The sequence below is a fragment of the Lepidochelys olivacea genome (assembly GCF_965140295.1).
Source record: "Lepidochelys olivacea isolate rLepOli2 genome assembly, chromosome: 4".
Taxonomy (NCBI): Eukaryota; Metazoa; Chordata; order Testudines; family Cheloniidae; genus Lepidochelys; species Lepidochelys olivacea.
In genome coordinates, this window is record NC_140414.1 from 87,261,705 (window position 1) to 87,277,367 (window position 15,663).

The 15,663-nt window shown below is 42.7% G+C and overlaps 1 protein-coding gene across 3 annotated transcripts in view; it reads left to right on the forward strand.

The window, feature by feature from the left end:
• The window catches only part of SNX25 (sorting nexin 25), a 147,038-nt gene that overhangs the window by 89,477 nt on the left and 41,898 nt on the right, over positions 1 to 15,663 (forward strand). For 2 of the 3 annotated variants that reach the window (XM_084626141.1, XM_084626142.1), the window contains 3 exons: positions 415 to 546; positions 3,373 to 3,648; positions 7,722 to 7,877. In XM_084626141.1, coding sequence (XP_084482267.1) covers positions 415 to 546; positions 3,373 to 3,648; positions 7,722 to 7,877 — 564 coding nt within the window. The remainder of the gene's footprint in view (positions 1 to 414; positions 547 to 3,372; positions 3,649 to 7,721; positions 7,878 to 15,663) is intronic. The other variant, XM_084626143.1, reaches the window with a different exon arrangement.

A 15,663-nucleotide genomic window follows, 5' to 3' on the forward strand; every position in this document is an offset into this window, starting at 1 on the left:
GTTAGCCACTAGTACTCCTTTTCTTTTTGCGAATACAGACTAACACGGCTGCTACTCTGAAAGCAACCCTTTAGGTAGGCTCTGCTGCTTTTCTGTATCTGTAGTACAAGTGTAGTCACGGACAAAATGTTTCACTTGCTGTTAAACTACGTTCAGCACCAGTTTAACTGCACTGCTTAGATGCCTGTTGTCAACAAGGGAGAATTTTGCTTATGTAGATGAGATTTGTGTGTGGCAGGCACACTAAAAAGTTCGGCAGTACTGTAACTAATTCAGCATGACCATTTCAGCACGGGGATACATTAACGTGCTTGAACTTTAACTGTTTACGTCAAGTGGTTTGATTATGAATAGTTGTTGATAAATCTCATTTAGTTACTTTTCTGGGTTTTATACTTGATTTCTCCTGTACAGATTCTTCAGTTTGAGGATATTTTGGCCAACCCATCCTACCGAGAGCACTTTCGACTGTACATGGAAAGGATGGACAAGAGGGCTTTGATTAGCCTTTGGGAGTCTGTGGACTATCTGAAGAATGCTAACAAGGTAGAAGTAGTGTGAAGTATATGGGGGCTTGTAAATAAAACTGAATATTTATATGGTGAATTTTGCTGCAAAATAAATATATGAAAAAAATTCTCTGTTAACATTTTCTTTTTTTAGTCTAAGAAATGGAGCACAGAATGGTGCTAGAAATTTCATTATTTCAATCTATTTATGTTGCCTTGGTCTTCTGATAACAGGGCATAATTTAAAAATCCTTTACTTTTTGAACAGAGAGGAGGAAAGAGAAGGAGTTATAAACACAAATGATGATAAAAAGGTCACATACAACAGCCCATTTAAAAGAGACAAAACCAGTATAGCGTTTTTTCTTAACCCACTGAGAAATAATTTTCAGTAATTTATTGACTGTTTTATAGCTGCCCTTATCTTATTACCAAGTAAATTACCATGCAGTACCTTGTCTCGCTGCTCAAAACTTTTCAACTGGATAGCTACTACACCTACACTGTTCCTTTTATGCTACTCCTCCCATTGGGAGTGATGCAAAGCCCATTGAAGAGCATAGGCGTCTTTCCACTGATTTCAGTGAGCTTGAGATCACAAGTTAAAGATACTTACTTTTTCTGTGTGTACTTAAAGAGATTTTTCTTTAAGACCCCTCTTCTGCTAGTTCAGAACACCTTTTGGCTCCAGAGTGTTACGAGTAAAGTCATTGAAGTGGCACATTGTAGAACACTGTACTATATCGGATGGGTAAGTGGGTTCAGAAATGGGGGTAGAAAAGTATAATTTAAAACTGCAAGAAGCAGCTCTGAACACTGGACGGGGTAAGTATGCTGTGGACACAGGGAGGAAATATTTTTTGTTTGTGAATATTGGAGTAGCCAGAGGTTTATTTGTGAATATATTTGGTGAAACTTTCTGGATTTCCCTTAGCATGAAATCCAAATTTTCATATTGAACATCAGTTATTATTCATTGATTGTCATGTATTCTCTGTTTAAAAAAACATTTTCATCAAATCAGGGAGCAGAACAATACCTTATCATGACTTAGATGACAAATCACACACTATGAATAAAGAAAAGGAGTACTTGTGGCACCTTAGAGACTAACCAATTTATTAGAGCATAAGCTTTCATGAGCTACAGCTCACTTCCTCAGATGCATATCGTGGAAACTGCAGCAGGCTTTATATATACACAGAGAATATGAAACAATACCTATTCCCACCCCACTGTCCTGCTGGTAATAGCTTATCTAAAGTGATCATCAGGTGGGCCATTTCCAGCACAAATCCAGGTTTTCTCACCCTCCACCCCCCCACACAAATTCACTCTCCTGCTGGTGATAGCCCATCCAAAGTGACAACTCTTTACACAATGTGCATGACAATCAAGTTGGGCTATTTCCTGCACAAATCCAGGTTTTCTCACATCCCCCCCACCCCCATACACACACAAACTCACTCTCCTGCTGGTAATAGCTCATCCAAACTGACCACTCTTCAAGTTAAAATCCAAGTTAAACCAGAACATCTGGGGGGGGGGGTCAGTTTGGATGAGCTATTACCAGCAGGAGAGTGAGTTTGTGTGTGTATGGGGGTGGGGAGGATGTGAGAAAACCTGGATTTGTGCAGGAAATAGCCCAACTTGATTGTCATGCACATTGTGTAAAGAGTTGTCACTTTGGATGGGCTATCACCAGCAGGAGAGTGAATTTGTGTGGGGGGGTGGAGGGTGAGAAAACCTGGATTTGTGCTGGAAATGGCCCACCTGATGATCACTTTAGATAAGCTGTTACCAGCAGGACAGTGGGGTGGGAATAGGTATTGTTTCATATTCTCTGTGTATATATAAAGCCTGCTGCAGTTTCCACGATATGCATCTGAGGAAGTGAGCTGTAGCTCATGAAAGCTTATGCTCTAATAAATTGGTTAGTCTCTAAGGTGCCACAAGTACTCCTTTTCTTTTTGCGAATACAGACTAACACGGCTGTTACTCTGGAACACTATGAATAGTGAGCAGTAGAAGATGTGGTCCAAGTGAATGATTGACAATATCCACAGGCTCAAATTTAGCTATTAATCACTCCAGGACCTATTACTAAGGTTGCCCTTTGTATTTTCAAGAGTGATGAGTGTCCTGAGTCATGTTTGTCATTCTTTTTGCCGATGTTCTGTCATCTCATGCTTATACTGCTCCATGGAATTCTGCCCCTATCTGGTAGACATGGGTCACTTGATATACTTTTCAGGGAGATTGTCACATACATTGAGCATTTTCCTTTTTTTTATTTAACCTCTTCCCTCATTTTTTGGTGCAAATTTCATCCCTATGCCCTTTTTGTATACATGGTGAATATGTTTGCGTATTTGTTTTGGTGTTGTCGCTCACTAAATAATTATTAGACTGGTTACAGTCCCATTGTATAAAACAAAAAATGTTCTGCAAAGAGAATTTGTACATCCGGTTAAAGCTAAAAGCTAAGAAACCTGACGCAACTAATTCGCTTTTGAAATTTCAGTTTAGAATGGGGAGCAAAAAGCTGCTATAATATTCTCTTTCCGTCTCAATACAATACAAAAGCTGGTAAAGAGAGGTCAAATTTCAGGGCTTAGTCATTTCCTTGGGTATGCAGACATCCATCATTTTATATCTTGTAAAACTGACTATTCTGCATGGCTGCCCAAGCATGGTAGCTGATATTAACATGAGATGTAGAGATGTGCACTTGCATATTCAGGCACAAGAGACAGCCAGTTCAACCTTCTTTAAATAAAATCCATGAGGATTCTGAGACATGGTCCTCTTTTTACATTTATTTTTCTCTTCTTTCCCCCATCCTACCCCCTTTATTTTCCAGGCTGAAATACCTCAACTAGTGAGTGAAATTTATCAGAATTTCTTTGTGGAAAGCAGAGAAATCCCTGTGGAAAAGTCACTTTACAAAGAAATACAGGAAAGTCTTGTGGGCAATAAAGGCATTGAAGTTTTCTACAAAATTCAGACTGATGTTTATGAAACACTAAAGGACAGGTACTACCCCTCCTTCATTGTCAGTGATTTATATGAGAGGCTGATCAAGAAAGAAGAAGAGAGAATTGCAGTTCAGTTGACTTCTGAGGACAAGGATGAAGTGGTGAGTCAAATCTATAATTCTTGCTGCTTTTATTACCGGAGGATGATCTGAGTGAAAAGCTAATGAGTACTTCCTATTCTCAAGCTTTGTGTTTATTTTACTACTTTCTCAATCTTTGTTATTTATATCTCGTAAGCTATTCCACCAAACACCACAAAGTTGATCATATTCATTTTTTTCAGTTTTTACACAGGTCTCTAATAGTATGCATATAGATAGCAAAGAGGCACTTTGTCTTGTCTTCGGTTCCAGGGATGCAAAGTGTTTGTACTTGATGAAGGAAGGATTTTCCTCAGCTCTGCTAAACTATTGAGAAGTTGTTTAGTCTCTTCTGAGAAGACTTGAAATTTCAGTGTTACCTTTGTACTTCATCGGTACAAAGAACAATTTGCATTCTTTTATCCAAGAAGAGTAGCTGCAAGCATGTCTATGCTTGGATCATCACTAGGGTGCATGGCATTTTTAAACCAATATACAAATGCAATACGATTATGATAATGGTAAACCTTGCCATTTAATTTTTAGCTTTCATTTTGACATATCTCCAGTTGCTTACATGCTGGGTGTTCCATATTATGATCACATAATAAAGCGTGTTCAACATATGGCAGGGGGTTTAAAAAGATACTACCCTTAACAATTAACTGATGATTTCTTTAACATCAAATGGAGCAAAATGACTGACTGGTTGAACTTTGTTAAAGTAATTAAGAGCTTTTGAGGTTTGTAAAAGCTTTCAAATACCAACCTTTTCATACTCCATAGTGAGCATGTCTATCCTTCTACTCTTTAGATCCTGAGCATTTTGTTCTAGATATCAACTTGCAAGCTTTGCCTTTTGGTAAAGGAAGTGAAAGATGAGTTTTCAATTATTTATTTTGTTTTGTTTTCAGCTGTTTACTGTTTAAGTTGGCTTAAACAATTATTATTTCAATCTGGAGTTTGTACTAATCACATATATTGATAAAACTAAAGTAAATTGAAAGGAGAGAAGAAAACAATTGTCTACATCTTCTATAAACTAACTTCCTCCCCAGTGAGCTCTAATCTATAAAGCCTCAAACCCCTACAGAATATATGTACTGAAAGCAGTAAAAAGGGAGTGGGGGGGAATGATGCTCAAGAGCTTATATAGACCATGTCTTAGATGAAAAGAAAATATTATTGTGTATTCATAATCTTAGTGCTTTTTATTAATTTACCAAAGAAATTAACTTTTAGGCTATATTAGAGGATAAAGCTGAAAAACAAAAAGTACAACTTGACTTGGAGATATTAAAGATGAAGTTCAAAATACTATAAGACGACTTTCCAAAGGGAAGCTCTCCAGGGCCAGATGTCTTTGCAGGCAAGTTCTGTAAATCTTTTCAGGAGCTAGATCAGAGGCACTTATTTAGCTACACTTTTAACCAAGGATCTCAAAGCACTCCACAGGCATTAATGAATAAAGCCTAACAACTCTCCAGCAAGAGAAGGACTAATATCTTTGTTCTACAAGTGGGTAAACTGAGACACAGAGAAGTTAAGGGAATTGACAAAGGTCACACTGAGAGGCAGAACTGGAATTAGCACCCAGATATGCTGACTCGCACTTCGCAGTCCTAAACACTAGGAAACAGTAACTCAGAATCTGAGGTTTTCCGATTTAATATTTAAATATGATTGAAAGGTCTTCAAATGAAACTTTGGATTCTATCCATCCCTTGTCCTCCACAGATGGTTTTGAGAGGCAAACTATCCTAGGGAAATACTTCAAACACACAGTTTTGTAGCATGTTCCCTCTTTTAATGTTTGCTCTTTTGTTAAATGGGTTTTTTTTCTTGATAAGGAACTCAAGGTTCCTGTTTCTCTTCCTGTTATTCAGCTATGTATATTCCAAATCATAGGGAGACCAAAGGCACCTCAAAAATGTGTCCTTCTGAGCCTTGCAATCAATAGGTGTTTCAGGAAACACTGACTTATTGCCCAGAAATGGCAAAGTATTAAAAAAAAAAAAAGTTGTGTGATTTTGATTTCCTTATGTATGTTATCTAGAACCTGACACAGATAGCATTTTCCCTAAAGAAACTTATACAACATTTCAAGAATAGCTGTTGGTATTTTTTTTTTGGTCAAATAACATTTATTTTGGACTCTCCTACAGTCGTCAGCACTTAATTCTTCAGCATTACCATCAGTTATCTTTCCTTTAAATCCTTGAGGGAATATGTGCAGATTTTGAAGGCTGCACTTTGGTCTTTGCACATCTCATTCCATCTATCAGCAACTCTGCAGTGTGGATAAAGATTTTTTTTTAAACTGTTTGTCACAAATTGTTAATGAAGAGTGTACAATTAGAGCACTTCTCTCTAATACAGCAATGCTAATTGCTCTACAGTGAGCCACAAGGGGCTTTGAAAGGAGCATAAGAAGAAGTGAATCTTGTCTGCAGAAGCTTTCACAGGCTTTCAGATATGGGGGGAAATAATACTGTTGGCTCATGGTCCTTCAGTTTCATGTATAGCAAATGATGCAACTGAGAAATCATTTTCCTCTGGCATAGTTATATTTCTGGAGGGTTTGTTTTTGTTAGCAGAAACTTATGGCTTGATTAACACCACTACAAACCCCCCCCCCCAGTGGTGCTCAGTTCCCATGAGGGTGTGGGAGCCAGGGGTGCTTGGCACTTCTGAAAAATCAGGCTAAAAGGTTTCGTTACGTATCTTTAGAGGCAGAGCTGTACTGTGAGGGGAGGGCAAGAGGTGCACCGTCCAGCTGACCCATAATATCTCCGGAGATGATGGCGGAGGGAAGTTGCTGGACAGTGAGTTTGTTATAGCTGTAGAACAGGTAGAGCGAGCTCTCCCCTTCTTCCACAGTTGCCACTCTTTTGCACTAGTGCCAGCACATAGGGAGGAGTGGGGCAGTGGCCCGGCCTGTGTCACAACCAAGACATGCTCCCTGGGGTCTCCAGTGCTTCTGGTATCACTGCCTGGACTTCCCTTGCACTTCCCACCTGCAGTCATCTTGTAGTTCTCCTTCTGAGGGCTTCTTGCTGACTCCCCAGTGCACCTGTGTTGAAGTGGCCATATATAAATATGTGTTGGAGTGGCAATATATTTCCACCGTCTTCAAGACTCAGAGCTGCAGTATTTACTCAGTGTGTGGCTTCGAATACTAATTATGACCACCAACTTGTATTCTGCTTTTATATTCCAAATGTTGAGTCTTATTCTCACTTACAATAAAGCCACAGTTTAAAGTCCGTTTATACTATCAGAGCAGCCTAAATGGGACATAGTGTAACTGAGACTAAGGCTCTTTGTCAGCTTCTTACTGCTACATTACATGATAGACGTGGAAGTAAAAATAAGAATCTATTATAACTTTTGCACCACATGCCCTTTTAGTCTGGGATTTGTCTATACCAGTGGTTCTCAGACTGTGAGTCGGGACCCCAAAGTGGGTTGCGACCACATTTTAATGAGATCGCCAGGGTTGGCTTAGACTTGCTGGGTCAGGGGCTGAAGCCAAAGTCGAAACCCTACTGTCTGGGGACGAAGCCTGAGGGCTTCAGCCATGGGTAGTGAGGCTGAGATTACAGGCTGAAGCCCTTGGGCTTTGGCTTTGGCCCCTCCATGCAGGGAGGCAGGGATCTGGCGGGCTCAGGCTTCGGTCCCCCCTCGTGTAGTAACTTTTGTTATCAGAAGAGGGTCACGGTGCAATTAAGTTTGAGAACCCCGGGTCATAGAATCATAGAATATCAGGGTTGGAAGGGACCTCAGGAGATCATCTAGTCCAACCCCCTGCTCAAAGCAGGACCAATCCCCAATTTTTGCCCCAGATCCCTAAATGGCCCCCTCAAGGATTGAACTCACAACCCTGGGTTTAGCAGGCCAATGCTCAAACCACTGAGCTATCCCTCCCCCCCAACCACTGAGTGACCCACTGAGGGTCTATACTGAGATTAATTGTTTGTTGTACATAGATATAAAGTGCAAATAATGAAGCATGCATAGCAAACAGGTAACAGATTTAACTTATTTTGCATCAGTGACATAGACTTTTTAATAACTAACATTTTTATTTCTAGAGCCAAGGTTGTGAAGACGTTATTGATGAATGCAGCGCAAGAATTAATGAACAGGCAAATTATGCTGTAAATAAACTTCGCCAGCTAAATGACAAACTTGAATATAAGAGACAGGCTCTTAATTCCATATGTAATTCACCAAAACCTGACAAAAAGGTAATGCTTTCAGTAGTCTCAGTCTGAATTTATTTTACTTATTTGCATCTGTGATACCAACGGGGTGTTAGCTATTTTTCAGACAAATATAAAGACAAGGTCCCTGCTCTAAAGAATTTATAATTTAAAAGAGCGTCAGAGCCACTGCCATAAATATTTCAAAAATGAATTTAAAAGTCTCTTGTTCTTCATGATTTATAGTACACTCTTAGAACCCTGGAAATGTTTCCCCAATAGGTTTTTATCCTCTTCTGTTTTGCAAATACAATTTCTTCCCTACATCTGTATCTGCTTCTTCCAATTGAGTTGTTATAGCAACCCAAGCCAACAAGGCGGTTCTGTATACTCTTCCTCGTTGCTGCTTCAAAAGCATTACAGCTCTGGGGATCAGATCTGTCAGTAAACTTGCGCGCTCTCTGCTGGCCCTGCAGGTACAGAGCACAATGCCTTATAGTTACTGTAGTGGTGATAGGTTTACTTAATCTTAAAAAAATTATCCAAGAGAGTGGCTAAATTCCTTTACAAGGAGCTATTTAGAATTCTAAGGGCATTATTTCACCAGACTGTAGTCATTCTAAGATAGGTGAAACCCCTACAGTATTGGGACCAAAATCATAACCTAGCTTTTTGCTCTTTAGAATATGTTACACCATTTGCCCAAAAATGATTATTTTTAGAAATGGGCTGGGATGGTGAATCTGGATTAGGATCTGGCTAAAGTTCAGGTTTAAAGATGATTTAGTGCTGTAGTGCAGCTATGACTGAGTCAAAATCTTGAGTTCTTGTGAGATTTTGTCCCCAAACAGTGGATGTCTTCTGAAGTCAAAACTTGCAAAACTCCCACAATTTTGAGCCATTTCTCCTTCTGATGAGATCTTTTCCACACTGGGGAAGGTTCAGATGTAGATACTCAAATCCAAATGTCCTTCTCCCTGGAAATTTCAAGGGTAGTATTTTCAAATTCAAGGTAATAGTTCTGATCCTTTACTGACTTATTTTGGTGAGGATTTTCTTTCTTTTTAGCCTTTTGTTCCAGTAACTGTGGCCACAGAGTAGAAAGGATATAACAGAAGCTGATGCTGTGTTGAAGGTCAAGTGGTCTGATTTTTTCTTCAGAGATGCTGAGCATACACAGTTCATGCTGAAATCAATGGGAGCTGCAGTTTCGCAGCTTCTCTGAAAATCAGGCCACTGCTATATTTAATGAACAGCAAAAGGAAATTATTGGTTGAAATATTAACAAAACATTTCAGTAAGTTCTTTCCTCAACTCTTTTAAATTGGATGAAAATCAGCAATTCTTAATTTGAAAGATGAAAGAAATGAGGGATCCAACTCTTAAAATGTTGAAATGAATCTCTCTAAGGATCAGAAAGGGAGAACATTTTAAAAAAAGTAGATAAATAGTTTAACCCTTTAATTTTTCAGTGCATTTAACTGACCTTTTTAAATGTTTGTAGTCTGGGAGAATGGCCTGCAGATTTTAAATGACCTTTTAGATTTTAAATTACCTTTAAAAAATCTAAATCTGCCACTCAGTTGTTCATTTTCTTTCTGTGCAAATCACTGCTCTCTTTGTGGGATCTATACAGAAACAACATGTGAACTCATCACAGGTTTGTAGCACCAATAAATTTATATGCTAATTCCCCAGTTGGTGTTTCTATCCTCAATGATGAAAATAGAGAAGAAAGGAGCTGTTAATTTCAGATCCATCAGAAATGTGAAGAAGGGATTAATGATTGCAAATGGAAAATAGCAATCTGTAGAGAGACCTCTTCAGATGTCTTGGAAGCATATTAAAAACAGCAGAGCTCACACAAAAATATAATGCTAAGCAGTGTTTGGCAGTGTCCTTTTAAAAATAAAAAGCACTGCCATGCAGGGTATCTCAACCATTGTCTTCAGTTATGTCTGTGTGGATTCCACTGTAGTTATGCATGTGCCTCATGCATGCAAGATCAGAGTCTTCTGAATAACAATGTCCAGTAGGGCTGTGCATATGCCCTGTGCCACCTTCCCATGCTTCCTTGTGAGCATAAAGGGAGGAGTTGCCATGTCCATCCCTCAGTTCCCTCTTGGCACCCATGGTAGCAAGACACCAACACAGCGGTGTCTGACTCACCACTCTCTTTAGTGCTTCATTCTTCTCCTCAGCTTTGGCCTGATTGGACTCGGAAAGGACAACAGCCCCGTACAGTGGAGTAAGGCACTTTGCGTCAACCTCTGCACACGGCGCACTCCAAACCATGATTATTTAAATGCTTCCTGTGTTGTGATGGACTAATCCCACTCACAGCTGCTGCCTGGGCGAGAGCCAGGTTCCAGACAGATGCAGAGCTTGCCATTCCTTTTTCTCCAAGATGTGTAAGTTCAGGTAGAGTCTGTGAGAATCACTTTTGAACTGGAGGAAATGGCAACGCCTAACAGGAGCAGAAGAAGCCATCCTTGGCTCGTGCCTCCTCCAGCAGACACTTCATGCTGGGATCCAGCAGTGAGAAAAAGCCAAAAAGTTACAGAAGGCACTGGCACTGAGATCCCTGGTGCCAGCAGCCCTAGTATTGGCAGCCTTGATACAAGTAGCCCCAGCATCAACCCCAGAACCCACGGACCCAATGCCAAAGACCATCACCAAAAGGCAGGCCAACATGGAGCATAGGCAGTAGCATAGCTCTGAGCATCATTCTGGGTTGTCTTGAATGGAGGGACATAAACACCAGTCCATCAGAGACAAATCCTCTAAGCTCTTCAGTGGTTCGAGGGCTGGAGGGTTGAGTTCGACTGCAGTGTAGAGGAAGAGCTGGAGAAGAGGAATAGTCCAATACTGACCTTGCCACCGGCATCGATGCTGGCACTAAGGATTTATCCTATCATGGTTCTGAGATACATTTTGGAGGCGGAATGCATATTTCCACTCAAGACATCATCCACACCAAGACCATTGCTGGCACTGGATTGCCCTACCCAATGGTGCCACCATTCAGTATCACCTTTGCCATCCCACTCGTTCTCACTGAAATGAAGCTGGGATGTGTCTCCCCTGCATTCAGGAGGGGATCATGCAGGAGGCAGTGGAGGCTCCTTGTTTAGGGCACAAATACAGGCAAAACGCAAGGGGCAGTGGGGTGGGTCATTCTCAATTTCAGTGCCTGATAACTTCATGGTTCTCCAGGATTTGCTGACCCAGATCACTGAGACCCTGAACACTGAAACCTTGGTAATCCAGGAAAAGTCCTGTAAACTCTTTGACCTCCTGAGCTCCTCATCCCCAGCCAGGATTGCCCTCCTCATCAATAAGGGTATGTGCAAGCTAGTGAAGTGACTTTGATAGACTCCAGACACAGTTTGTTCTTCATCTAAGAGGATTTGAAAGAGGTACCAGGTCTCACAAAAGGATTTGAGGCATTTCTATATCCAGGTCCCCAGTGGCATTAGTGGTACAGGGTCAAAAAAAAAAAAGTGGTCTGCAAAGTGCATCTGAAAAGAGGACACTCAGAAACTGGAACTCTTCAGGCACAAGGTTTAGTCCTTCATCTAACTACAGCTCTGCATTGTGAGCTATCAGGCCTTGTTCTTGAAATACATTTTTCTCACCTGGGAGATAGCGGTCTCCTTCCTTCCAAAAATCTCACAAGATAGTAGGGATAACTGAGAGATCATGAAGGAAGGCCAAATGGTCACAACGTCTGCCTTCCTAGCTGCTGTGGATGCTTTGGACACAGCTGCCACATTGATGGCCTTGAGGGTCACCATGAGATGGGCCTTTTGGTTTCAAGCATCCAGCATTACTAAGGAGATGCAGTGCACCATAGAGGACCTGCCCTTCTAAGTGGTGGATCTCTTCAGTAGCCAAACAGATGATGCACTCCACTCCCTTAACAGTTCTAGGGCTATGTTATGTTCACTAGGGATGTACACCCCAGCCCCCTACAATAAGCCACAGTAATAATCAACCCCAAGTGCACAAGAGAGCTCTCTCCTCTTCCCAGACTAGTTAAACAGAGTACCCTTCATGAAACCTGGTACTCCAGGAGACAATTGTCATCCTCTTCTTTTGTCATGTACCCAGCACCATTTCAGAGGCAGAAGGTTTGGCAGGAATGTGGGATCCACACTGACACAGTATGGTTACCTACCCCATAGTAACTGGGTCTTTGAGATGTGACCCACCCTGCTTTTCGGAGTCCTCAGCTACCATGGGCTTTGAATTGTGAGGGAGCTGTGGGAAGGTCGCAGCCACTCTACCCTTCATACCTTCACATGAGAGTCCAGAGGGGGCCCGGGTGAATGTGATGAGGGTGTGGAAATAAAAGGATGACGTGACTAGTTGGTGGGAGAGGGCGATTTGAGTGGCAGTGTTACTGATGTATGCTTTTTGGGGGAGGAAATGTGATAAATGGGAATATGTCATTATTCTTTCCCTCAGCCTTCCAGACTCCTCTTGCAGATTCCCACTTCCCCTTGCTCTAGAGCAGTGGTTTTCAAACTGCATGTCATGACCCAGCACTGGGTCACGGAATGTCAGGCACTGGGTCGTGGCAACTCTGGTCAGCATTGCCGACCAGGCCGTTAAAAGTCCCATTGGCAGTGCTGCCCAGCTAAGGCAGGCTAGTCCCTAACTTTTCTGACACTGCGCTGCGCCCTGGAAGCAGCCAGCAGCAGGTCTGGCTCCTAGGTGGGGGGCAGGGGCCCACGGGGCTCCGTGCACAATGGGAGCTGGGTGTGTGTGTCTGCGGGTGAGACCCGCGCGGAGCTGCTTGCACACCCTCACCTAGGAGCCAGACTTGCTGCTGGCTGCTTCCAGGGCACAGTGCGGTCCACAGTGCCAGGACAGGCAGGAAGCCTGCCTTAGCACCCTCACTGTGCTGCTGCCTGGGAGCTGCCCGAGGTAACCCATGCCCCAATCCCGTTCCCCAGCCCTGAGCCCCCCCAAACCCAGAGCCCCTTCCTGCACCCCAAACTCCTCATCCCCAGCCCAGAGCCCACACCACAGCCCGGAGCCCTGACCCCCTTCCACACCCCAAACCCCTCATCCTCAGCTCTGTTCGGTCGCAGGCATCAACAGTTTTCTTCAACTGGGTCGCCAGAAAAATATTTGAAAACCACTGCTCTAGAGTGCCCCCTAAGGTTCCTCTTCTGCCTCCTATCTTATCTCTAAAGTCAAGCCCCATAAGTTATGTCTGTGCAAACTCAGAGTCTAGTGTATCAGTAACTAACTTGTCACTTGTCAAGCAGAGCAGCCAACTGCTCTTTGATGTTGCTGAGTTATAAGCAACGGAATCTAGGGCATTATCTAAGACCTAGTAGCATGGCAGAATGAGAGGATACGGCAGGTAAAGGCAACTGCTAGGGCTGGTTTAAAAATTAAAGTGGTAGGGAGGTGAGGAACCCAGAGATTTCAGAGGAGGTGATGGGCAGCAGTGGCTGAATGTTGTTCTTGTTAGGTTTGTCCTGGCTTTGAAAAAACTACTGGCATATTTAGACTAACTGAGACAGAGTCTGACTTTTGAAACCAGGACTATCTATTTAGCAACATAAAGGGAATTATGTGAGCACAAATGTGTCAGGATTAATAAATAGTATCAAATAATGTCAGGACACGAAGACCATTTAAGTCTATGGGAGTTTTCCTAATACCTGAAAAGTGTTACTACCTCTTTGGATTAATATGAAGTTTTAGTTACCATGCAACAGAGCCCTCCAGCCCACTCAATCAAGAGTCTGATGTTTGTTCTGTCCCCTTCACAGATCATAGAGTATCAGGGTTGGAAGGGACCTCAGGAGGTCATCTAGTCCAACCCCCTGCTCAAAGCAGGACCAATCTCCAACTAAATCATCCCAGCCAGGGCTTTGTCAAGCCTGACCTTAAAAACTTCTAAGGAAGGAGATTCCACCACCTCTCTAGATAACGCATTCCAGTGCTTCACCACCCTCCTAGTGAAAAAGTTTTTCCTAATATCCAACCTAAACCTCCCCCATTGCAACTTGAGGCCATTACTCCTCATTCTGTCATCTGCTACCACTGAGAACAGTCTAGATCCATCCTCTTTGGAACCCCCTTTCAGGTAGTTGAAAGAAGCTATCAAATCCCTCCTCATTCTTCTCTTTTGCAGACTAAACAGTCCCAGTTCCCTCAGCCTCTCCTCATAAGTCATGTGTTCCAGTCCCCTAATAATTTCTGTTGCCCTCCGCTGGACTCTTTCCAATTTTTCCACATCCTTCTTGTAGTGTGGGGCCCAAAACTGGACACAGTACTCCAGATGAGGCCTCACCAATGTCGAATAGAGGGGAACGATCACGTCCCTCCATCTGCTGGCAATGCCCCTACTTATACATCCCAAAATGCCATTGGCCGCCTTGGCAACAAGGGCACACTGTTGACTCATATCCAGCTTCTCGTCCACTGTAACCCCTAGGCCCTTTTTGCAGAACTGCTGCCGAGCCATTCGGTCCCTAGTCTGTAGTGGTGCATGGGATTCTTCCGTCCTAAGTGCAGGACTCTGCACTTGTCCTTGTTGAACCTCATCAGATTTCTTTCGGCCCAATCGTCTAATTTGTCTAGGTCCCTCTGTATCCTATCCCTCCCCTCCAGCGTATCTACCTCTCCTTCCAGTTTAGTGTCATCTGGAAACTTGCTGAGGGTGCAATCCACGCAATCTTCTAGATCATTTATGAAGATATTGAACAAAACCGGCCCCAGGACCGACCCTTGGGGCACTCCACTTGATACCGGCTGCCAACTAGACATGGAGCCATTGATCACTACCCGTTGTGCCCGACAATCTAGCCAACTTTCTATCGACCTTATAGTCCATTCATCCAGCCCATACTTCTTTAACTTGCTGGCAAGAATACTGTGGGAGAGCGTATCAAAAGCTTTGCTAAAGTCAAGGAATAACACGTCCACTGCTTTCCCCTCATCCACAGAGCCAGTTATCTCCTCATAGAAGCCAATTAGGTTAGTCAGGCATGACTTGCCCTTGGTGAATCCATGCTGACTGTTCCTGATCACTTTCCTCTTCTCTAAGTGCTTCAGAATTGATTCCTTGAGGACCTGCTCCATGATTTTTCCAGGGACTGAGGTGAGGCTGACCGGCCTGTAGTTCTCAGGATCCTCATTCTTCCCTTTTTTAAAGATGGGCACAACATTAGCCTTTTTCTAGTCATCCAGGACCTCCCCCGGTCGCCATGAGTTTTCAAAGATAATGGCCTATGGTTCTGCAATCACATCCGCCAACTCCTTTAGCACTCTCGGATGCAGCGCATCCAGCTCCATGGACTTGTGCTCGTCCGGCTTTTCTAAATAGTCCCAAACCTCTTCTTTCTCCACAGAGGGCTGGTCACCTCCTCCCCAGTGCAGTAGTCTGGGAGCTGACCTTGTTCGTGAAGACAGAGGCAAAAAAAGCGTTGAGTACATTAGCTTTTTCCACATCCTCTGTCACTAGGTTGCCTCCCTCATTCAGTAAGGCGCCCACACTTTCCTTTACTTTCTTCTTGTTGCTAACATACCTGAAGAAACCGTTCTTGTTACTCTTAACATCTCTTGCTAGCTGCAACTCCAGGTGTGATTTGGCCTTCCTGATTTCACTCCTGCATGCCCGAGCAATATTTTTATACTCTTCCCTGGTCATTTGTCCAATCTTCCACTTCTAGTAAACTTGTTTTTTGTGTTTAACATCAGCAAGGATTTCACTGTTAAGCCAAGCTGGTCGCCTGCCGTATTTACTATTCTTTCTACACATCGGGATGGTTTGTCCCTGTAACCTCAATAAGGATTCTTTAAAATA